A 25027-nucleotide genomic window follows, 5' to 3' on the forward strand; every position below is an offset into this window, starting at 1 on the left:
ATGCACAAATAGATGAAACCACCGTGGTGCTTCTATTGGATTGATAGACCAATATTAACCCCCTCCCCCTGCCCAAGTAGTAACCCCCCCCCCCCCCCCAGCTATAGGCCCTGTACACATGTTCAATCTTTTTCATGATGACTGATTATTAGGAAACAGCTTTGTATCTGTTATTGACTGGCACTATGCATATTCATATACGCGTATCCGAGCATCATAGCTACTCATCAGTCTATTTAGCAAAAATGTTGTGGTCTATGATAATTCGTCATCGTGATTTTTCATAACTCATGAATTGCGCTCATACTCATAATATTGCGTAGCAACATTCGCGGGTTACGTCATTGAAACAGAGCAGAGCTGCACTGGTTGTTTACCAATTAGGACGCGTTAAAATGTTCACATCTGTCATCTGTCGATTCTCTCAAGATTCCCGTTCCTTGGTTGGTTGCTTATGCTTGCAGTAGATCTATAACTCTATACGTTTTAACATAAGTCTAAATGTAGCTATCGGGTGCATTTAAAACAGAGTCCACCAGCACTATGAAATGTATCGTTGCTGTGGTGAATTTTTTCTTTTTGGAGGTCGACATTGCTGTAGCTCGTAGCTCCGTGCTGCAGCGCTGCAATGCAGGTGCGGGGGTTGATCATGGTAGCCTTCCGCAGCAGCCAGCCACCATTTACACACACACACACACACACACACACACACACACACACACACACACACACACACACACACACACACACACACACACACACACACACACACACACACACACACACACACACACACACACACACACACACACACACACACACACACAAAGAGAGAGAGAGAGAGAGAGAGAGAGAGGGGGGCTAAATGCCTAATTGAATTGTAGGTAGCAGAGAGTCAGTCCGAGCCTCCGAGGCATTAGCCAGAAATAGCAGATCTACAAACTCACATCACAGCACATCCCGCTGAGATGCGTTGTGAGCTTGTAGATCGACTACTTTTGGCACAGCAATTTGATGTAAAAAGTCTAAGTACAGAGCCAACTGAGGTCCAGTTTATTAAGTCTAGGGTATAACTGTATCCAATGAATGGAAAATTCCAGGCAGTAACAAGATGACTCGCAATTAACTATTCCCCTCACGCCAGCACTACGTCGCACACACACTGCTCTATAATGTATTCACAATCGATAGAGCCAGGCATGTAGATCCAGTTAATATGCGGCGATGCAACAGTCGTTCTCCTGTCAGAGATGAGCAACACAAAAACGGTCCAGATGGCCTTATTATACAGTACGTGCATACATGCCCGTGATATGAATCAAACTTGATGTTATGCAATAGCCACAGTCAGACAGACAATGTGTAAAGGTGATGTCACCACAATATTAAGACCTTCAGTAGGCTACTCGAAAAGGAAATAGTAAAAGGAGAAAGAAAATCGATAAAACGACCCCTCCATCGGTTTTTAGCCTGAAGCATAATCTAGTCAAGCACAAGCACCAGAGAAGCCTGTTTCAGCACCATGGACAGCGACGATACGCGAATTTCTCTCTCTCTCTCTCTCTCTCTCTCTCTCTCTCTCTCTCTCTCTCTCTCTTTGTCTTATGGTTCAAAGCACATCAGTGAAAAAGCTCTTTTGAATTCATGACTTAGACAGAATTGCTTGGCAAATATTTATCGGAGGACCTTGACTCATGATCAAAAGTGGCTTTCTAGGGAAAGATTCAGATGAAAATAGTATGACTTTCTTTGTCTACATCCAAAAAGTGCATATAGGCCTAAGTATGCTTTAGTATAGATATACTATTATGTATATACATAGTTTATGTAGGCTACTGTAGATATATACACATTACAGTAGATAAACAGTACATATTTCGTTCTGAGTAGCTCAGTCAGTAGACTACTCACCTTTGCACCATAAGGTTTTAGGTTCAACCGGGCATCAACAACTCAGTGTTTGACTAGCACAGTGGGTTAGAGGGCAACTTTGCCGATTTTGCACCCAAACCTATGTGATTGATTGATTGATTGATTGATTGATTGATTGATTGATTGATTGATTGATTGATTGATTGAAGTATTTATTATTAATTTATTAGTTTGCAGAATTACAGTACATTTCAAGCACAACTCAATACAAAAACTGTTAAGTGTGGACGACACCATAGCATTACACTTGTTTACAATATGGGTCTACCATTTTCAATTCATCAGAACATTTAACATATAGCCAAAAACAGGAAATCATCATAAAAGGAGCTAAAAAGGGGAAAAACATAAACAGTGAGGGGAAAAAGGGGTTGGTGGTGAATTCAGATTTTACGGGGGCCAAGATGTTGGCTTGACGGCCCGGGTATCGGAGGAGACCCGAGGCTTTCTTCACCCTCCCAATGACTGATTGTGGGGGTTAGCAGAGATGGAGTACTTGTAGAGAGGCTGTGGAATTGGGAATTGGCTTTATTAAATTGGGACTTGAAGGGGAGAAAATGTTTTTCTTTTGTCTTGAAGGGGCATGTTTTGCACAATAACATAGTCTTTTCATTATGTCTGCCCACAATCTCTGTGATTCATACAGTAAGTTTGTTTACCTCAGTCACTGATACTAAAATCTGATATTTTATTTTTATTTTTTCTATGAACCTGTGACTTGACACCCATACTGTTATAAAACGAAAACAAAAAGATTTTGAAAAGATTTGACGGGGGCCAGTTTCGAAATGCAGCCGTCCGTAGGTGCCCTTTGAGAGCGGTTTTGAAGGAGTCAAGGGATTCGCATGTCTTAATGACTTTTTGGTGGGCATTCCACATTTTGGTGGCATATAGAGCGAAATTAATTTAGTCCCTTGTTTGTGCCGAATCTGGGTTGCACATGGTTTGTTGAACTCCCTCTGGTGTTGTGTTCATATGGAATAAATAAAGTCTGGCAATTACTATAGTCTGTTTGCCCAGAGGGCAACCTATAGTAACCACAATAATACAATAAATAACACATTATTACACAGTAAAATCCTTCAGTGTTAGTTTAACTCAGCGAGTGTATGAAATGGAAACAAATGGACTTGTATGGGACCATTTAGTTCTCTCAGAGTTAAATCAGACTTTCATTAACACTGACAATTTACTGTAGACCTGCAGTCTGCAGACCTACATAAAAGCCTTCAAAGCTTTCAAAGTATTCTAAAATTAGAATACTTTGAAACCATTCTAATTTTAACATGACGGCATGAAGACAATAGACATGATTTGAAGAAATCTAATGTTTATAATCTATCTATGTAAATGTAATTAGTTCATGAGTGATGAGTAGGAGTGTAGGCAAAGGGGTGGTTCTGGGATGCCAGGGTTCACCGTCTGGATATGGAATTGGCCTTATTATCTAACTGTATAATATCATAGTGGGGATATTTGTTGTTTTATTTTCACAATTCTTTTGAATGCAATTCAATCCAACTCAATTAAATTCATTACAATATTTCATGCATTTGTATATACGGGTATGGTATGTTAATACAGTATTTTGGTGTGACCTACAGAGCCACCCAGGTTCCACTTCACGAAACCCGAGAACTACTTAAGCATGTACCATCAGGAGGGTACCAACACTATCTACGTGGGGGGACAGGCAGTGATCTACGTGTTGACATTCACCAACAGAGGGGTCCGCGACCAGCAGGTATACACTTACATTACATCTTTCTTTATTTTTTCTATCTAAGCCAGTGGTTTTCAACCTTTAAGATCCATTATTTATTTGCCATTTGAGCCACGAATCACCACCTGATGAGATTTAGGCTCTCAAACCCAAAACTAAGAATAATTTATTGTCGTTGGATAAGATTTATTTTCCCCACAATTCCATGCTGTATTAAAGTGGTACCATAGGAGAGATAACAGGCAAACATCGAACAAAATAACAATTATTCTACATTCTCTTCTTGTAAATTAAGTAATGCAGAATTGCAGATTAACAATAATTTAACTCTTGAGAGCATAAAATGAAACCATTTTTTAATTTTATCTTAAGAGTTAAAGTTACCAATGAACTCTCCATCATTTAGCTGGGGACCACCTGGAACCCCCTCAAGGACCACTGGTGGTCCCTGAACCACTGGTTGAGAACCACTGATCTAAGCAGTTAGTGAGCTAGGAGGGGAGTCGGTATATTGGTCAAGGACACTATGACAGGTCACATAGTTGTTATGGAGACCAACCAACCACATGACCTTCTAGTTATGAGACAATTACTCTAACCAGTCAAGGCCACCTCACCACTAGGAATAACAAGGAAGGAGAGGAGGGGTAGAACAGTGTGGAAATGCTCCAATTGTTCCAACTGGCTCTATCTGTTGTCAGTGTGTCCACTCTATTAGCCCATATGGCATGAGATCACGTATCGTTTGGGGGTCCTGTTCTATTCCAAAAATGTAATGGACTGGTAAAATTCTCGCAGTGGCTGATGAATTTGGGAAAATCTCCAAAACCTTTCCTTTGTATTATGATAAAGATAAAATAGTGACAATAGACGACATACAAGCTCACAACGCATCACAACACGATTATTATGTGCGTTACATTCAGCCATTCGCACATACATGATTCACACACCGACAGTGGAGGAAATCATTCACAGACAAATCACTTCACAGACAAACATGATATATAAAGGCAATTCAATGAATGAATTAAAAACGAAGGGACAATACAAAAACATTAAGACAAATAAAGAGGGAAGGCAAAAAATAGCTGTCCAAAAGTTCTAGCTAAAAGCATTGTATAATAATTAGTTATAAGAAAAATCACACCCGTGTGAACTGAGTGGTGCAGGGACGTCACACACTAACCATAGCAACCGTGCTCATCTGTACGTACACACACGTACAGGTACACGGGTACATACACGGGTACACGGGTACAGACAAAGCTGGTTGTTGGAGTGGTTTGCACCACTCAAAAAAAGTGGACACTGAAGTAGCCCATCTAATTTTCAGTGGGAGCCCTAGCAGAGGGCAAGCCTGTTGCAAGCCTTGTCCTGCGGATTCGAGTAAAAGGTTGTCTGCTGATCTAAGATTGCGGGGGGAACAATTGCGAATGTGAACAATTCGTTCAGTGATTTAAAAACAATGTAATTTTAAAATCAATTTGGGACTTCACTGGTAGAGGCAAGAACAGAAGTACTGATCGACAGTAACACTGGGGGAGCTGGGGATCGAACCAGGAACTACTGTACCTCCTGAGCCACTGCTGCCCCATGCAGTGCCTGGAGGATTTACCACGCACTGCAGCAAAGGACAAAAGTTTGTATCATGCCTTGGAGACGAGGATGACACAGTAAGCAAACATAGGGCCAGGAAAGTGGGTGGCCGGGGGAGTGGGACAGAGGTGAAATGGCTGGCCTGGCGTTGACCCACGGTACTGTAAGACCGTAGTCACAGTGGCTGACAGGGAGGAAGCACTGTGGAAGATATTAGGACATGCATATACATACATGAATGAAGCCAAACTTATCTCTGTCCATGAAGAGGGAGAAGATAACTCAAGCTAATAAATAATGTCATTGTATAGCCTTACTGTTGTGTGGCCCAGTGTCAACATCGACTAGCCAAACAGAGTGCTATTGTACAGTATACTATGGTATTTCATCTTACTGTGTTCTATTTTTTGAGGGGCACTAGCCCAGGTTTGTATTGTGTTTGTGTGGATGTACCACATAGTGATGATGATTTGATTGGCTGAGCATGTAATGTGATGTATGATGTATGATCATGATGTATGACGATAAGAGCGCCCCTCACTTCACACAAGTGTGATTTTTGAGGGGTGCTAGCCCCTCCTATGTCCATCTTTGAGGGTTTGTGTAAACACAAACATTGAATGCCAATGGCACCATTATTGAAACCATTGGCCGGAATGAGATGATGTATAATGATGTATGATAATAAGAGCGCCCTTCACTTCACACGGGTTTGATTTTAGCCCCTCCTATATACAGTTTTTGTCCCCACACGTCTCAATATTTTGAAAGGAGAAAGTAGGTCAAATGTCCGCCAAATATGACGTACATTAGTGGCAACACAAACAGTAAATGCCATTGACAATGAAGGGAACATTTACGTCATATGTAGACGAGCAAATCGGCTAACCAATCCCATAAATTCAGTTGTTGATGTATAATGATGTATAATGATAAGAGCGCTTCACACAGGTGTGATTTTTAAAATTACTGTTAACGTTCACTCGTGCAAGCGCAATTGCCAAGCAGTTGTGGTAGTGCAGTGAGTCTAAAAAGCCACTGTTACAGCAGGGTATTATTTTGTTAGGGGTGTGATTCCCAACGAGGACAGGACACCCATGCTAAAATCAAGTGGACAGTAAAGCCTTTGATAAAACAGGTCTGGCTCTACTCGCCAACACTAGCTGTGGGTATGATGCTGCCAAAGACACCACTTTTATGTTATTAGTGACAAACATATGCTATTTTCCATTGTCAAAAATAAATAAAAGCATTGCGATAGTTCAGCCAGAGAGAAAGCACTGTAACGTAGAACGCCCGCAAAACACTCACACACAACAGTCTCAACGTGTGCGTCTCAACAATACGTAAATTAAACATCAAAACATTAAACGCCATTGCCATTGAATGGAAAATGTGTCATATGTAAACGAGCGAATCAGCTAACCAATCACACGCAACAGGCATTCTGATTGGCCAGTATGAGATGATGCATGATGATGTACGATGATAAGAGCGCCCCTCACTTCACACAAGTGTGATTTTCATTTTACCTCTCCACGGACAAAGCAATAGATGTGTTTCAACAGGTCCTCCTCAGCGTCAATAGTTCAGCCAGTCACAGCAGTCAGGCTGTTCCCCATATACCCAGTCACCATCCAATCTCATTTGCCAACAAGCTAACACATTATGCTCTCAATTTGGTTCAATGTCTATCATGGTCATGCAGTATCATGTCAGTACCATGGTCAGTATCATGGTCAGAATAATGTCAGTGCCATGCCCATGGTCAGTATCATGTCAGTGCCGACAGATTCACATTTTGCCTAATAGCTCTCAAAATTAGTTTTCCCTTAGGATTCCATGGATCTTTTCAACCTTGCTGGCTCACAATAAGCTACATGGCTTGGCGGAGACCTGTTGTCACACCCCTGTCTCGGATGAGGGGTGTGACCTTTTGTACTGCTAGTACGATCAGTTATTTAACATTAAATAACTGGCACGCAATTGGGCAGAATTGAACACTGATTTATTTTAAATTAGCCTGACACTCAGTGTGAATTTTCATTTCGTTTCACTTCAATCGCCAGGACATCTTATTTTAATGTTAGCAATTCAGGGCTGTAGCCAGGCTAATTTGAAATGTGATACAAAGTGAAAGTGGCAAAAACAAGGAGACCAAACATATCTGCAAAAATAGAAAATAAAATACATTAAAAAACAAATACTTCAAAAAATGTATGTTAAATCAAGCATTATTATAATAAAATTAAATACAACAATTCAGGCCATCAAAATACTATAACATTTACAGAAACACATTTTAACCATGGTTAACAAAAAAGTGGGAGAGAACTCAAACCGTCACCTCCAGATAAATACTAGCCTGGCGCAGCCAGACTTCATCTGCCCCTATTGCATATGCATATGCAATATGTGGTATATTAGTATCGCAACACGAGGCTAGATAAATACAGCAGCAGCAGACAGCCAGAAATGCCCACATACACCTCATGGCCCCTTCCATCAGACAGAACCAAATAACATGTCACGTCTGTTTAGAAAATTGGCACAAAATACATTAGGTACTGTACATTTCAATTAATTTAGGCTTGTATATCTTGTTTTTCTCAGTATCCTTCTCTGACACAAAAATCCCTGTCCACAGACAGGGAGTTGGTTTGGCCCCAATCAGTGTTCAGGTGTGCTTGTGACAGTCCTGGAACACATATTGTTTGCTACGTTGAGATAGCTAATTGTGATTGGTTTGTTGTTTTCTCAATAAAGAACCATGTTTATACGTTGTTTGTTTGTTTGTTTGTCCATATATTACCTAAAAGTGTGCAGTCTGTGCACCATTGATAGGCATGTAAAGAACAAAACATGGACAGTGTTTGGTCACACTGTCACGAGTGCATGAGTTTCAGTTTGGTCCGACATACTAACAGCCCGACAGGCATTAGTCCGACACCCTACCCAAAACCCAAACCTAAACCTAACCTCACAGGAAGCCACAGGTTAGTTTTAACCTGCCATGGCCCACAGGTTAGTTTTAACCTGCCATGGCCCACAGGTTACTTTTAACCTGTCATGGCCCACAAGTTAGTTTTAACCTGCCACGCATGTCAGGAGCCACGGATTAGTTTTAACCTGCCACAGGTTATGCATGTTGGGAGCCACAGGTGAGTTTTAACCGGCCAAGGGTTGTAACTGGCCACGCATGTCGGGACTAATGCCTGTTAGTATGTCTAACCAATGTATGCACCCCCACTGTCACACCTGTGCTCCGAGGAGCAAATCTTTCTTGTTTTAGGTGGTCTTTTTTTTTATTTTTTATATATATTTTATCCCACGATTTTGTAACCCATTTTTCACCCCTGTGTCAATTATCTAATGTGATCCTGGGCTCTACACACCCTCCGCCAACCTAGTCCCCATATATTGGGGACATGGGGAGAGCAACGGAATTAACTCATGCTTCCTTCATGCCTGAGTGTCCAAGTTGCTCCTTGGTCTTTTTAAGCAGAATGCTGTGCACTCTTCATAGTTCATACAAAGGTCACAGGAGGTCACCTCCCCATGCCTCCTCCTTGTGGAATTTAGTTATTAACTATATTACTATGCTAATTGTATGTATTCCTGAGAGTCACACCACCAAACCTAATGCAATAGCATTGCAATTAATGGTTTCTTGATGAAAGTCTCTGACTGAACTGACTGAGTACAAAATAACAAATGTCATTCCTCCCACAGATCCCTGTGGTAACTGATGAGACTGCAAAGGCGACTTGCATGGCAAAGTCTGCGCCGCCTAAGGTAGATGATTCACTTTTCAGACTGCTCTGTCATCCTTGTTGTAAAGCATCATTTTCCTGTTCCATCACTTTATCATTGTCATCATCCTCTTCATCCTCTTCAGCACCACTACAGTGAGGTTAGTCATGCATTGCACCAGTGTGATAATGTGATGTCATGGCTCTGCAGGTGGCGTGTGTGTGTGTGTGTGTGTGTGTGTGTGTGTGTGTGTGTGTGTGTGTGTGTGTGTGTGTGTGTGTGTGTGTGTGTGTGTGTGTGTGTGTGTGTGTGTGTGTGTGTGTGTGTGTGTGTGTGTGTGTGTGTGTGTGTGTGTGTGTGTGTGTGTGTGTGTGTGTGTGTGTGTGTGTGTGTGTGTGTCTGTCTGTTTGTCTAGAGCTAATCTTGCAAATCGCTGTACTGATTTCTTGTGCATGCTGCCAATAGGCTAACTTAGTACTATTGTGATATTTGTTTATTGAAAATAATACTCTTAGTGCAAGGGGATGCTGGTGTTCATTTAGTCTTACATGACAAATAAAACAATACAGGAATTATGCCTGAAGGTTGCATTTAGTATTTATTCTCACATTACATCTAGCAGCGTCTTAAGGGTAGAGGTTCATTTTCTGTACTTGATGAATAAGTGATGCATAAGGAGATTTGAAGTCACTGCAATCACTTTGTATTGCAGGGGTAAGTCCACTGTGTTCTCTGCCAAAATGTTTAGAAAATGGAACACTTCCAGTTTTTCTTTTTCAGTTCCAAATTCTCTATTCCTCTCCCTTTCTCTTCATCTATTGCCTGTTCTCCTTCTGTGTGTCTTTTTCTGTCCTTCTCCATCTCTCCCTGGCTCTCATACAGTTGGAGTGTGATAATTTCATCACAGTCATTCAAAAGGTGAATGACACCTTCGTGGTTTGTGGGACCAATGCTGGAAGCCCAAAATGCTGGCTGCTGGTAAGATATTTTGTCTATGAAGAGTCTGGAGAGGACGCACCCAGTCCCCAGTTGTATGTTGCACTGGTTCTTAACGTGTCCTTGACGGGTTACAGTGAGTGCCCAGCTAAATGAATGATAGTAAAGTGGATTTTATTTGAGAGAGATTTGCCGGTTTCTGTGCAGAATGAAAATCTGAAATATTCAGTCAAATCATAAGAACATACCTTTGCATGTTCTAATCAATCAGACGCCAATTTGATTTGGCATGGGATTTGGGTGCATTATATTCAAAGGGGCTCTCAATGACCAGGCCCTATATCATTTATTTTGTTATTTTAATGGCGGCATCCTTGATAACACTTAACCAGTATAAGAGTCCCAAGAAGGCCTATCACAATCTGCTAGGAATCTGGTTTAAGCCAGATCAAACCAAGTTCAACTGTTTGGCAGGGATATGGCTTGGCAAGGAAATGGTTGAAACAAATGGTGTACTGTGTGCGCTAAACCAGACAAATGGTGCTCTCTGTGTTCTAACCAGATGAATAGTGCTCTCTATGTAATAATATACTAGGTTCAAATATATGGAATACATGTACCGGTATGTCATCATGTCTGATACAAACATATTCATAACATACATGGAAATGATATGATTACTGCCACCACAATAGTGAGGAACCAAATGTGTCCTTACAGGTCTGTAACTCTGTGAGTGTACAAATAAAACCAAACGGACCCTCATGATTGGTTCCATCCATCTGTACACTTACAAAGTTAAATGAACACAGAGGATTTTACTGTGCAGATCTCAGATTAAAAACAATAGCCTCCGATGGGGGTCTATGGCCTTATGCATATCAAACTGGGGGTTCTTGAAATGAAAGAGGTTGAGAATGACTGCGGTCTGTGGCATAGACAGAAAGACAATAATACTGTAATTGAAATGGAAAAAAGGTTGAGAATCTGTGGTATACAGTATTGTATAAGTACTGCTGTACAACTGCTCTTCCCCTGGACAACACTGTTCTATTTGCAGCTGCAAGATAGAACACAGGGTCAACATAATTATTGTAAAATCCTCTGTGTTAATTTAACAATGGACCTGGGTCCACTTTTACTTTACATCTGCACTACAGATACAGGGCAGAGAATGTTGATAGCGCAATATCTTTTGTTTTTCATCACATAATATCCAACATGATGCCAAAATGCATGTAGACTGCTGAGAGCATACTTTGTAGATCTTCATAAACGTGCATTGCAAGCTCACAACGTGGTGTGAGCTTGTAGATAGAATATTTTTGGCACCGCCATGCGACAAATATAATGATGATGTAACACCCTGGATTCAAACTCAAGTCCCCCACGTGAAAGTCCAACATCTTAACCACTAGACCAAAGGGATATCCCTCTGGACCCGGGGAGATATTAGACTTTTGAGGCCATCAGGCAGAGGCTTTGAGCCACTCTGCTACAATGTCATGTCCAAAATGGCGATAACATGTTCAATTTGGATGATTGGACGTGTCAGGTTTTGAGATGTTTTACCTCCCTACAGGTAAATAGCACAGTGTTGACAGATGTCCAGGGAAATGGGCACATAGCGTCCGCCTCGGATATCTCCCCACCCTATCCCTCCCAGAGGTTCATCAGTCTGCCTGCAGGTACTGATGATGATGGGAAGTTTACTTTTCAGTCACATACAGTACCATAGCAAAGACATTACCATATTTAAGTCAATTACTAGTTACCATCATTTGTTTATTTATGTTCTCTTTTTTCATTCATATTGTGGATACTATCAGAATTGTACATGGTACTTATTTACTTATTTTTTCTTTACTTCTTTCAAATGTTATGAATGAAATGACTGAATCTGCTCAAATCTTTTTATTTACTTAATTTGCGCACGTCACTGATGAGAAAAGGGGGCTAAGCCAATTACAGAATTTACAGTCAACCATGAAATGCTTTGAATGCTTGTGTTTGATACAGAAAACCTTGGTAGAAAGAGAAACACTCAATACAAAACCTCATTATCACTCCTGAATCACAAATTAACATGGTATTTTGACACAGTATCAAAAGCAGCTTTTAGTACCACAAATCAGACGCCTATTCCTGGCTTTTCTGCACATTAGCAATAGAGTCACAAGCCTTGGAATATTTAGTGCCATATCCTCAAAAGGAACAAATCAATCAGAGCTAGATTGACAGAACAGAAAACAGACACAACACTGTTTATAAAACAATTGCTGCTAGAATAATTAAAGAAACATTACAAATAATCCATAAGGTATTCTTGAGACCAATGGAAGATTGCAGGAAGTTAAATCAGATTGAGATTGATTGTTTAACCAATGAGCCAGTCATCTGCTTGAGTAGTGCAGCATTGTAATAATAATCTGTTCAAATGAAGCCATTAGTGCCATGATTTCAAAAGCTTGCCTTTGTATTGCCATGGAGACAGACCATTAAGTGGGTTGATTGAAATATACGTAGTGATGGGGGTGGATGCTGATTGCCGCAGACAGATGCTCCCCCTTGATGTCTTCTCCGTCTGGCCAACACTTTTTTTTCCTTAATTCTCTATCCTCTACCTGGGCGTTCTTTGTAATCTTGTTCTCTGCCTATCTGTATTTCTCTCACTCCATCCATTTATTTTTCTCTCTGTATGTCCTCCCTTCTTCCTGTCTCACTCAATCTCGTTCTGCGTCTCTCTGGCTTTTTCTCTCCATCTCCTTCCCACTTCCTCTCGTCCCTCAAACCAATCCATCACACTCTGTGTCCGACAACCCCCCTCCCGCCAAAGACGGGAGTCTGTACTCTGCTATGTCGTCGGTGGGAGGTCATCCCGGCTCTATTCGACGGACGTATGGCTCCCAGAAGCTCCTGAAGACAGAGAACGTTTGGCTGCTGAGTGAGTAGGAGGAGAGAAGTAGAGACGAGTGCAGGGTTAGTGGAGGGTGGTGAATAATAGTGGGTGGTACAAGGCTGTATTATTATTGTTTTTTGTTTTTTTAATCAGCCAGCCTGAGAAAGATATTGTGTGGGCATGTTCAAATTTGCCAAGTCTGTGGCGGGGATTAAAGGTTATTCAGCTCCCTCGAAGACTGTGTGCCCTGCTACTTGGTTGTTGAAGGGAGATACATGTGCATGTGAAAGGAATACGAAAGCAGAAGCAGAGAATGTGCACTACAATTTGTAGTGCACATTCTCTGCTTCTGCTTTCGTACAAACTAAGAAATGGTCTCTCATCTCATGTCAGACTTCTTGCTTATGTCTCAAATTGAGAGGAGATGAGAGAAATACCTGTGGAATGAAACAACCTGTTTTGGATGCAGTATTATTTTAACAATTTTTTACACTATTCTGTGACACTATTATAATAAGCCTACTAGGCAAGTAGCTCCTTTAAAATTCTAAAATAGAACGTGGATTTGCATTATACACATGCAAAGCGATCTCATATTATTATTTTTTTGTTTGTTTTTTTTAAATGGGAGAAATAATATTTTAGGACTTGTTATTATCTTGATCTGACATTTTTGTGTAAACACTGTACTGTCATCATTCTTGACAAAGATCCGCAGTTTGCTGGTGCTGCTGTAATACCATCGGCAGAGAAGTTCAAGGAGGAGGTATACTTCTTCTTCAGTGAGATCAACAAGACAGCCAGGGTGGATGAGGAGCCATACAGGGCCCGGATTGGACGAATCTGTACGGTAGGTTTTCACATGCCATTTAATGTTATTGTTGCGCAATGTAACGTTATTACCCCACATTTGTTACCATACCATCCGTACCATACATATGTATACTTCCCAGGTGGATGAAGGGGGTATTAAGGCACTGCTGGAGAACTCATGGACCACCTTCATGAAGGCCAGGTTGATGTGTGGTGTAGGCAGCACACAGCAGCAGTACAACAACATCAAGCAGGCTGTGGTGACGGTGCTGACAGCTCAGGACAACAGGGCGGGAGTCATGTATGGCTTGTTTGCCAATGCATGGTAAGCTAAAGCTATCTTCCAACCTGGAAGAAAATAGGCCAGGTGAAGAAAAAATCTAAATCAAAAATCAAAATCAACAATTAAAAACAGGAAGAGAAATGCAGAAATGCGTAAACCTAGATAAAAGCATATTGCTAAACTGAAACGTCCACAGCCCTCCTCCGAGACACATTTTTTTTGTATATTATAATGAGCATTAGTGAGGCCAATTATACAAGCATAGATTAAAATGGGTCAGTCAAGTGGTCCTCAAGTACAAATTAACCTTTAATCCTTTACGACCTGAGGCCAATTCTACAAATGGCTTCTAAATCAGTAGTTCTCGCACTTTTCAAAAATGTAAAAAAATAGAAGATGTACATTGTGCATTTTTGAATAGCCAACACTAAAATCTAAAATGACGTAGTTTTAATGGGTAACAGAAACAAACAGAAAACTACTGAATTTTGCTTTCAAACAGCTCAGATAATGCATTTACAATCATGAATTACAATCATGAATCTAATCACTGGAAATGTGCGTCTCATAACCAAAAACAAACAACCAAACAACCAAAAATGTTTATGTGAAAAATTGGTGAGTGGAAAAAACAAATGTGCAATTGGCCGTATTTAGTTTTGTTATCAGAGATAAGATTACGTATTTTCATATGTCTAAACTAAAACATGGTATGGTTTTGTTCAGGGGCAGAACAGTGATATGTGCCTACTCCATTCAAGACATTGACCAGGCCTTCTCCACCTCTAAACTGAAGGGCTACAGCACTGCTTTCATTGGCACTCGCCCTGGAATGGTAAGTTCATTGTCAGTTAAGTCGCAATGTTTTGTAAATCCAGTCTGAATCTGGGATAAAAGAAGTGATCGTGAAATAATTGTGGAATGGCATTCTGTGCCATCTTCAGCCTGCTTTCTCAAAAATAGCAGATATACTGTACAAGTTTTTTTCCATTTATGAAAAAGCTTGAAAGTGTGAGAACTAATGATTTAGAAGGCATTTTGTAGAATCTGCCTAAGGTATAATGGGCTAATTTATACACCACTAGAGCGGAGCGATGTCAGAACAGGCCAGATCCATATATGGAGATATAGGGGTGATCAGGTGCCTGGGCAGAGGCTTTTTGTGCTGGTTCTGGACAACCGGAAATGCATGCAGGCCAGCTCCATATACAGTATGGACCCACGGCAGGGGCCCTGTCCAGAGCCCGGGCAGAGGCCTTTTTGGGGCGGTTCTGGACAACCGTGGGTCCGACAGACTCGACACCGGGCACTGCACTCCCTGTGGGGGTGTGGAACGCGTGTGTCGAATTTACGTGGATTACAACGGTTCACACACACACAGATAGACATGGTGCATTTATAGATATAGTGCCCGTGGGCCTCTACAACGGTGCTCGTTGGGCACTGGCCTACTTGGAACAATGCAAGTTGGAAATGCATGCCCCACCCAGATATTATGTCTGTGTCCCTTTTATGCCCATATATGGAGTTCTTTGTCAGGCATGCCCAAATATGGAGTCTATGCAGACGTCTGAATGATGTCAGAACAGGCCAGCTCTATATATGGACCCGGGCATTCCACCCCCACTGCACACCCTGGTGACAGTGGTGTGGAACGCATGTGTCGAATTTGAAGTCGGTGGGGCGAACGGTTCTTGGATTTGGTGGATTTATATAGATAGAAGATTTACGACAAAGTATAAATTAGGCTTTGCTTCCCTTGTAGTGTGTCCGCAAGAACGCATCGATACCAGAACAGAACAACATCAAGAACCTGGGGGTCATCCGGTACCACCCAGAAATTGAGGACGTGATCCGTCCACTTGGCGTGGCTCCCCTGGATCTGCCCACAGATGACCAGATCACACACACTGTGGCAGACATCGTCTTGGCAGTAAATGATGAACACTACAGTGTCCTGTATCTGGGAACAGGTTTGTCTTTGAGATTGATGTGCTTTTTGAGTGGTGTAAACCACTCCTACAACTGGCTTTGTTAGTTTACGTGTCTGTCTGTCTGTTCGTACCAAAAAATGAGCATGGTTGCTATGGTCACTCAGTTCACACGGGTGTGATTTAATTACGTCAGACATTACGTCAGACCACAGCTGATCAGTCTATATAAGACCTTACACCACTCAGTTCACACGGGTGTGATTATGTATTTATAATTCATGAAAACACATCACATTTTATTACAAAACATCTATGTTCAAGCTTATGAGACAAGCTATAATAATAAATAGATCAGTCATAGGGGAAACAAGCTTCCTGTTATAGAATCGAAAATCCATGAAAAGATTAAACAAATTCATGGGTATAGATGGCTAATCTTGATATCGCAAACTTCCTTAAAATGTTATTACCAATATTGTGAGCAATCAATAGCAAGATGTTCACCCAGCAAATGGCGACACAGCATGGCAGTGTCAAAATGTATTCAAATGCTGCTTTTTGGAAAAAAAAGATTTCATAAGTGTTCCTTTGTGGTTAAAGAAGGATTGCTAAGGCAACCCAATAGACAGTGTTAGCCTTGGCCAAAACGTTGACCTACTAGGAAGTAACCATGGAAACCCTGTTGAAATATACACTCATACCGTGTACGTGTAGGCATGAAAGGTCAGCCTTTCTGTTTGTCAAAACAATGTGCTGCTTTCACTTTATAATTTCTGGTGGATATCATGGTACAGTTGGAGGCCATCGATATTGTCCTTTTCTTTTTGCTGAGGTTTGCGTGATCTGCGCAAAAGGACAGTTAACCCATTCTGGGCGGGAACCCCTTTTGGTGTTTTAAACATTGTTATAATTTAGCTATTGAAAAATAGCAGATCTACAAGCTCATAGCGCGCCACCGAGTGGCGCGCTACGAGCTTGTAGGTCTGCTATTTTTTTTAAATCGTGAAAATATTTATTTCAGAAAACTGGAGGATTTAGAAGGATTTTTTAAGATTTTGAGGTCAGGCCTAAATGGGTCAAATGATAAGGGACAATATCGGTGGCACCCAACTGTACACATTGTCATTCATAACCATACGTCTGCGTGGTTTCAAACAAGAGTGCATGAAGGACAGCTTGGCAGCGAAGGATGGCCTCTCACTGTGGCCTCTGCAAAGTGTGTCAGTAAAAAGAAGAGAAGAGATGTGAACACTATGAACAGCCATGGGCCTCTGTGCTGGTCTAAAAAAGAAACTAGAGCAGTTATACTGTATGTAACTGTTCAGTCGGTGTCAGGCTGTGATACTATATGTGATGGGACAGGATGTGTTATAGACATGCTGTCTCATTACTTGCGCAAGGAGAGTATTTTGGTCGTGCTGGTACGAATGCACGTGTATACTACGGTAGGTATTGATGGTGACGTAATTAAGATATGTATCAATGCCGGGTTATAACTGGCTTTTGATGGTGACGTAATAAAGATAGGTTTCAGATTACGTACATGTATATATACAGACATCACCCGACACTGAAACATATCCTAATTGCGTCACCATCGACAGCCAGTTATAACCCGACATTGAAACATATCTTAATTAGTATATATACCTACCAAGCATGCGCACATAAAAAATCCAGCCGATAGTACTTTCAACTTACATACATACATTACATACATACGTTACCTGTTACTCAACCAATATTGAAACATATCGTAATTACGTCACCATTGACAGCCAGTTATAACCCGACTGTAGTATTTCATTTCAATGTTTTACAGAGAGGCTGAGATTTGAAAGTTCGTAGCGGTCGACAGTACTTGCGTGCTCTTCACACTAGTAGGGCATTTATGGCCTACTTGTGTGCAACGCGCAAGTAGGCACTTGACAGAGTGCAGTTCTAGTTCATTCATACATTGAGAGGTGAAGCGGCAAACAGTCAACACCAGCGTCCTCACTTCCCACATTCACACACCAATGGTGGCAAGCTCACACCGACCAACTCATTGGAGGCAATGTAGGGTTCAGTGTCTTGCCCAAGGAGGACACTTCGACATGTGGACAGGACGAACCGGGATTCAAACTGCCGCCCCAGGGATCATTGGACGACCTGCTCTACTTTCTGAGCCACAGCCGCCCTAAACACACACACACACACACACACACACACACACACACACACACACACACACACACACACACACACACACACACACACACACACACACACACACACACACATAATGATTTCATTCTTATAGATGCTTATTCTTAAAAACATGATGAGGGATGAAATCAATTCATTCAATAAATTCAAAAAAGTAAAAAAGGAACCAAATAAACTAGATCAAATGGGGGATATATCATCTATAAAAAGATAGACTTGCAGAAATCTCCAGTAATGTACACGCCTAGTTTATGATTAGGTGACACAAAACAATATGAAAAATCACACCTGTGTGAAGTGAGCTCTTATCATCATACATCAGCATGCATCATCTCATACTGGCCAATCAGAATGCCTGTTGCCTGTGATTGGTTAGCTTTTTTGCTCGTTTACATATGACGTACATTTTCTCTTCAATGTCAATGGCGTTTAATGTTTTAATGTTTAATTGATTTGAAAGTTCGTAGCGGTCGACAGTACTTGCGTGCTCTTCACACTAGTAGGGCATTTATGGCCTACTTGTGTGCAACGCGCAAGTAGGCACTTGACAGAGTGCAGTTCTAGTTCATTCATACATTGAGAGGTGAAGCGGAAAACAGTCAACACCAGCGTCCTCACTTCCCACATTCACACACCAATGGTGGCAAGCTCACACCGACCAACTCATTGGAGGCAATGTAGGGTTCAGTGTCTTGCCCAAGGAGGACACTTCGACATGTGGACAGGACGAACCGGAATTCAAACTGCCGCCCCAGGGATCATTGGACGACCTGCTCTACTTTCTGAGCCACAGCCGCCCTAAACACACACACACACACACACACACACACACACACACACACACACACACACACACACACACACACACACACACACACACACACACACACACACACACACACACACACACACACACACACACACACACACACACACACACACACAATGATTTCATTCTTATAGATGCTTATTCTTAAAAACATGATGAGGGATGAAATCAATTCATTCAATAAATTCAAAAAAGTAAAAAAGGAACCAAATAAACTAGATCAAATGGGGGATATATCATCTATAAAAAGATAGACTTGCAGAAATCTCCAGTAATGTACACGCCTAGTTTATGATTAGGTGACACAAAACAATATGAAAAATCACACCTGTGTGAAGTGAGCTCTTATCATCATACATCAGCATGCATCATCTCATACTGGCCAATCAGAATGCCTGTTGCCTGTGATTGGTTAGCTTTTTTGCTCGTTTACATATGACGTACATTTTCTCTTCAATGTCAATGGCGTTTAATGTTTTAATGTTTAATTTATGTCATATTTAGCGAAATTTTGACCTAATTTCTCCATTCATTGTCAATGGCAAAACTTGAGACGTGTAAATCAGGCTTTACTCTGAAACAAAATAATCACCAACAAGCACTGGTACATACTGAAGATGTACAGTATATAATGGTAAACATATATCACTCATCTGCTCTTTTTCAACAGAACAAGGTAAAGTTCTGAAAGTTCTTCACACCAGCGACGAGGCCTTCATCATTGCCCAGTATTCTCTGTTTCACAACGAGGGTCCCGTTTTAAACATGGCCATCGACTCCAAAAAAGTATGTCAAACATTCTATGGTACAGTGCTCACATTTCATGACTTCAGCTGTCATTAAATTAATAATTTTTGCATTCTTATTTGAATTAATTGTACAATTTCAATTTGTTTGGACTTTGTTAGTTTTTATTTTAGTTCAGTAAATTAGTGTGCATACAGTATGTCTTTCTTTACAGTTACACTATCATCACTTAAATATATTAATAACCTATCATCACTTAAATATATTAATAACCTATCTGTATACAGTATCTTTCATATATCTTAATAAACATTTCAGCAGCATGTACATCTGGTAATACATCATCCCTTCTTAGGGACACCTTTATGTTGGCACGGCGATGGAGGTCCAGCGACTGCCATTGGCTGACTGTGGTCGCTATGGAGACACTTGCAGGGAGTGCATCCTTTCTCGTGATGCATATTGCGGCTGGGACAAGGCCAGGAGGAAGTGCCTAGCGATCCCCTCGGGATACAACATGAGCACTGGGTATGATGGGATATATGATGTCACCTGTCTGTGGGGCTGTTACATGTTTGCAGGGACTGATAACAGCCTGCCTGTTTAGTATGCATCCAAGATTGCGTTTTGTTTTTGGAAGGGTTGGGGGTCCTTTCTTTAAGCGCACTTCCAAGCAGTTTCATAAGAAGTGAATCGCTGCGGTCAGCTAAAAATATTGTATCTTCAAAGCAGCCTCAAACCTGATTTATGCTTAGTCATACGATGACAGTGTCCCGCATCAAAAATAGCCATGATGTGATGTGTTGTGCAGTTCTAGTTCTATTTTTGGAACAGGATACCATTGTACAATGGAGTATAAATTGGGTATCATTTTCATTTTGGCATGCTATGCACTTCTGAAAATGTGTCATGGGGTTGGAGAGGGATTGGAATGGTGTTATCATGGGTTTGGAATGAATCTTGATACAGGCCAACTGTACCAATACACTGTAGGACTACAGTATGTAAACTTTAACACTGCGTACTTTATGCTGTGCCTCTTTTGTGCCTTTCTCTTCGGATTATACAGCAGAATTATTTAGTGCTGTATGTTTTAAATTGAGCATAACAAATTCTGAGTATGATTTTGACATGAAAGCCTTCCATTTGTAAAGCCTTTACTGCAAATTTTCTTCTCTCTATTATCTTCCAGGTCATTCATTCAGCATCTGGACCAGTCAAATGCCTCTGTTTGTGGTGAAGCTGCTGGTGAGTACAGTATTATGTTCTTTCTCTCCATGCCCTATGCTATTTTAATTAAACAAAAAAGAGAACTTTTCTGAGGAACCACAGTCCAGAGATGATTATCATATAATTGAGCTGTGCCCCAGTAGGGAGTTATTTTTATATCAAAGCTTCCCCTGCTTCCAAGACAAAAGCCATGTTCCATAAGCGACTACTCGTGGCAGTTTCTCCGATCTAACTGGGTAGGTATCTTCATGAGAGATCTTTCCTTTCCATTACACATCTTTCCAGTTGTGTCAGCCTTTCAACGGTCATGCCTGTCTGTACTGATAAATTAGCAACACTGAATCCTTCGCAAGAAAAGTTCAAGATGAGAAGATACACTGTAGAGAGAAAGCTGGTATAATTTCCATATATCTTTCATAGGTCAGGTATCATGCATTATGCATGATGAAATTACTTTACCTCTGTAGCATCCAAATCAAGCCAGAAGTCCTGATGACTTTATCTGTTCAGGTCAAATTTATCACCTAGCAAAATGTGTATTAGAGTTTGATGAGTGTTTGATGGGTTTCCTTCGGGCCCTATTTTGGGGAACAGGCGAACCGGCATAAAGTTTTTTTGGTCAAAAACTCAGAGAACTGGACTGAATGCGAAAGTCCCGAAAAGACACATGTTGACATCTAAGTCACGCCTTTTGGGGAGTGAGACACTGTTGCGCGGGTGGGGCATGGCAACAGACGTTTGGTATTTTCTGGACTGAGAAGACAGAGAAGTACCTGTGATGAAATGGTGAGATGGGTTGGGTGAGGCTGAATATATTATCTGGGGGAATAGTGTGCGTGTTGCAGGTGGATTCAATCATGATCAATCAAATGACATTTCATTATCTTAAGAGCAGTGTGCTGCGTTCAATGCAATGGTATAATGGTAGCGTCATGGAAGAAAAACCTTGGAAATTGAATTTCTTCCAAGAGCAAACTGATGTTCTTGTGTGGGAGGTGAAGTGACGCCAATTAATCTACAGCACAGCACTATGAATCTACAGCACATCAACCCATGAGAAGCATTCTAAGCTCAATTCATTGTTTCCATATAAACTATGTATGGGTGGATGTCCAAAAGATGTCTGCTGCATGAACCGGAAAATCAGATTTCTGCTCAGACAGGGTCCACTTTTGGTCCGCTATACAGGTATGTCACAAGAGCAGATGTCCAGATTGTCCACCTAGTGATTGAATTTTGAAAGATCCTGAACCTAGGCTCTGAGTGTGTGTGAGGAGCAAGTGAAACATGAGGCTAGAAAATGATAGAACATATCAAAGGCAAAGCAAAAGAGAGATCAACCAGGTGCTCAATGGAGATAAAGGTTTTGTTAAAAAACGTAGGTTGATGCTTCTAGGATCAACGGCCACTCGGCAAATGACGGTGGAGAGGGTGTGACATCAAGGTACTTTTTACATTACAACAAGTTTAAAACGCCAACATGTTTTTACATACTGGTCCTGATGAAGACCAGTAGGTTTTAAACTGTTTTGTAATGAATGAATAAAGTAACTTGATTTTATGCCCTCTCCTCCGTCATTTCTTGAGTGCTCGGATCACTCTTCTTTTTTCAAGATATTAAAAGCATTCTTTCTTTGTCTTCACTCAGTGACATTGACAATGAGAGATGAGGCGAAATAAAGCAGTTTTAACTGTTGCCCTGAGCAGACATCCACAGATGTCTACAGTAGGAGGTCAATGCAGCAGTCATTTATCTGTATCTGTGCACGCCTGTCCATGTGATCTGTCCATGACAAATGTCTATAAAACAGGGTTGGTAGGCAAGTTGGTACACTCATTGGATAGAATATGAAACCGAACCAGGCAGTGTATAATGATAATCGACCCAGTTAAGCATTTTAGAAAGGATAAACACCTATGATATCATGCCTTCAATAGTCTCCATGTGTTGTGGTGCACAACAATGTGCTGAAAATAACAATGGAAGAGAGCCTGTGCACTATATGTCAGTAGTAGATCTGGTCCAAACAATGTAGCTGGTGGACAGTGTAAATCGTGGTCCTAATTTACCACCTAATGTCAGTTTACTGCTGACAATTAATTCCCCTTACCTCTCCTCCCACACCCACACATCCCGGCAGAGATAAATGGTCAATTCACCTATTGCACGTCGCCTCACGCATCCTACCCCAAAATAGGGCTGAGAAATATCCTGCTAGCATCCCGACCCTTAGAGTCTGGACTGCTCCTAAATATAAACCCATCTGGAAATGAGCTGAAGGCTGGTGCTAGGTTACTATAGGTTACCAAATACAGTAAGGTTATTTTCATAGCATTAGATTTAGAGATATCTTGTGTGCACATTTTGGCCTAATCATTCTCTCCAGTTATAGAGAATACATTGCATACACTAGGCCTACTGTACATGTGGAATAGAACACAACTCTGACTGGGGAAGACAAGTAGGCAACACACATAAACGTTGTGTTGTGTTCTTCAAGTCCTCCTTATTCATCTATCAGATACCATGTTCACTTGCCAAAGATTACAAATAAAGAATATTCTCCGCCTATGGTTGGCAGCTATGCCACGCCTTGTTTTCCAACGTAGCTAATTAGCTAATAAAGAGATGCATTTACAGTACTTTCTGTTAGTGTATACGTAATCGTTTGGTTAAGGTGTCATATTTTAATAATCAAATTTCTCGAAATAATGCTTGATTTCTGCCCTCTTGCAGCATTGAAGCAGCGCAGGACATCGCCCAGGGAGGTGGTGGTGCAGTCAAACTCATCTGTCTTCCTCCCTTGCCCTGTACGCTCATTCCATGCAATGTACCGTTGGGAGAAGGACAACTGCATCAAGAACTATCCCTGCCTGTTTTCTGGGGACTCCTGTGTCCTGGGGCCAGCTGTGGACACACCCCTTAAGGCTGGTGTGTTCCGTTGCATGGCTACCGAAGATGGATTTAAGGTTGAGGTCATCTCCTTTAGGCTGGTATACAATGGGGGGGCCCTAGCCACCTCCCTCGCTGCGACCTTGGGGTCTTCTCTCTTGCTCGCTGCAGCCACCCTTTGGCTCCTGTAATTGCAGCCAAAGCTAATGCTGCTAAAGCTAACCCCTCATCCTTATTGGCTCCCACTAACAGGAAAGGCAGGGGGTCACTGTTACCAGGTTAGGTTCGCACAGCATTGAGGTACAGGGTTTGGATTGCATGGTAACCACTATTTGCTTTCCTTTTGGTCCTTGAATTTATCATATCAATTTAGAACAAATTAAACTTCTAGTCCCAAAACTACAGTACTAGTAAATAGATGATTAAATAATTACTTTCAATATTAAAACAACATACTTTGCAGCTGTATAAAGATGAATTAGAACTTGAAAAATACATAATATTCGAACTTAAGAAGTTGTTTTTTAAGCTTGGGGTTGCTTGTTATGAAATGAAGTCAAGTCATGAGAGTTTTTATCTAGATTCATATCACAATAAGTGCTTTGCGAACCTTGCCTCTGACTCAAAAAGATACATATCCAATGAGTTGGGCAAAGAAAAACCCAATACCAGGCCAATTATTTTTACTGTTTCTCTACTTATTTTTAAGTTTACTTGATTGTGCTTATTTGTGAATATGTAAACCTTTAATACTGCTCTTACATCTATAGACATGCATCTTGTCAGACTTGTTGGACATCATTATAGCTCACTAGTATTCAGAAAAAATGTCTGGTATTGAGATTTTAAAAGCCTTAACACTTCTGGGACATGTACCCCTAAGCACAATTTTGCAGTTGAAGCAGAATATTGCAGATGTGGTTAGACTTGGCACTAATAATGGTGCAGCCAAGTCTATTCCAAATCAGCAAGAAGGAAGTGTCAGCTTTTTGAAAGGAAGTTGGCGGATGGGCATGAGCTCATTCTCAAACATCACTGTGTCTCAGCACCTCCTCCTCAAACAAGGTAATTTTTGCACTGCAACAAATGTGAGTCTTAACAAGTCATTTAATGTTGTATTCACTCTTAAAATCCAACTTTTAAAATCCATTCTTCTTATCCAGCAAAACAAAATAAATCAAATCAAATCTGTCATGTACATGACAGATTTGTTTTTTCAGTTTTCTTTCAAGAAACGTTTTCTTTCAA

The 25027-nt window shown here is 41.0% G+C and overlaps 1 protein-coding gene across 1 annotated transcript in view; it reads left to right on the forward strand.

The window, feature by feature from the left end:
- Positions 1–24979, forward strand: part of LOC306925397 (semaphorin-7A) — a 25462-nt gene extending 483 nt beyond the window's left edge. Inside the window, exons 2-14 of the mRNA XM_079504199.1 lie at positions 3537–3676; positions 8987–9049; positions 9890–9985; positions 11526–11631; positions 12780–12887; positions 13553–13692; positions 13796–13980; positions 14665–14773; positions 15704–15911; positions 19580–19695; positions 20012–20184; positions 20849–20904; positions 23624–24979. Coding sequence (XP_079360325.1) covers positions 3537–3676; positions 8987–9049; positions 9890–9985; positions 11526–11631; positions 12780–12887; positions 13553–13692; positions 13796–13980; positions 14665–14773; positions 15704–15911; positions 19580–19695; positions 20012–20184; positions 20849–20904; positions 23624–23970 — 1847 coding nt within the window. The 3' untranslated portion in view covers positions 23971–24979. The remainder of the gene's footprint in view (positions 1–3536; positions 3677–8986; positions 9050–9889; positions 9986–11525; positions 11632–12779; positions 12888–13552; positions 13693–13795; positions 13981–14664; positions 14774–15703; positions 15912–19579; positions 19696–20011; positions 20185–20848; positions 20905–23623) is intronic.
- The last annotated feature ends 48 nt before the right edge of the window (positions 24980–25027 follow it).

Source organism: Electrona antarctica (genome assembly GCF_951216825.1).
Source record: "Electrona antarctica genome assembly, chromosome: 6".
Lineage (NCBI taxonomy): Eukaryota > Metazoa > Chordata > Actinopteri > Myctophiformes > Myctophidae > Electrona > Electrona antarctica.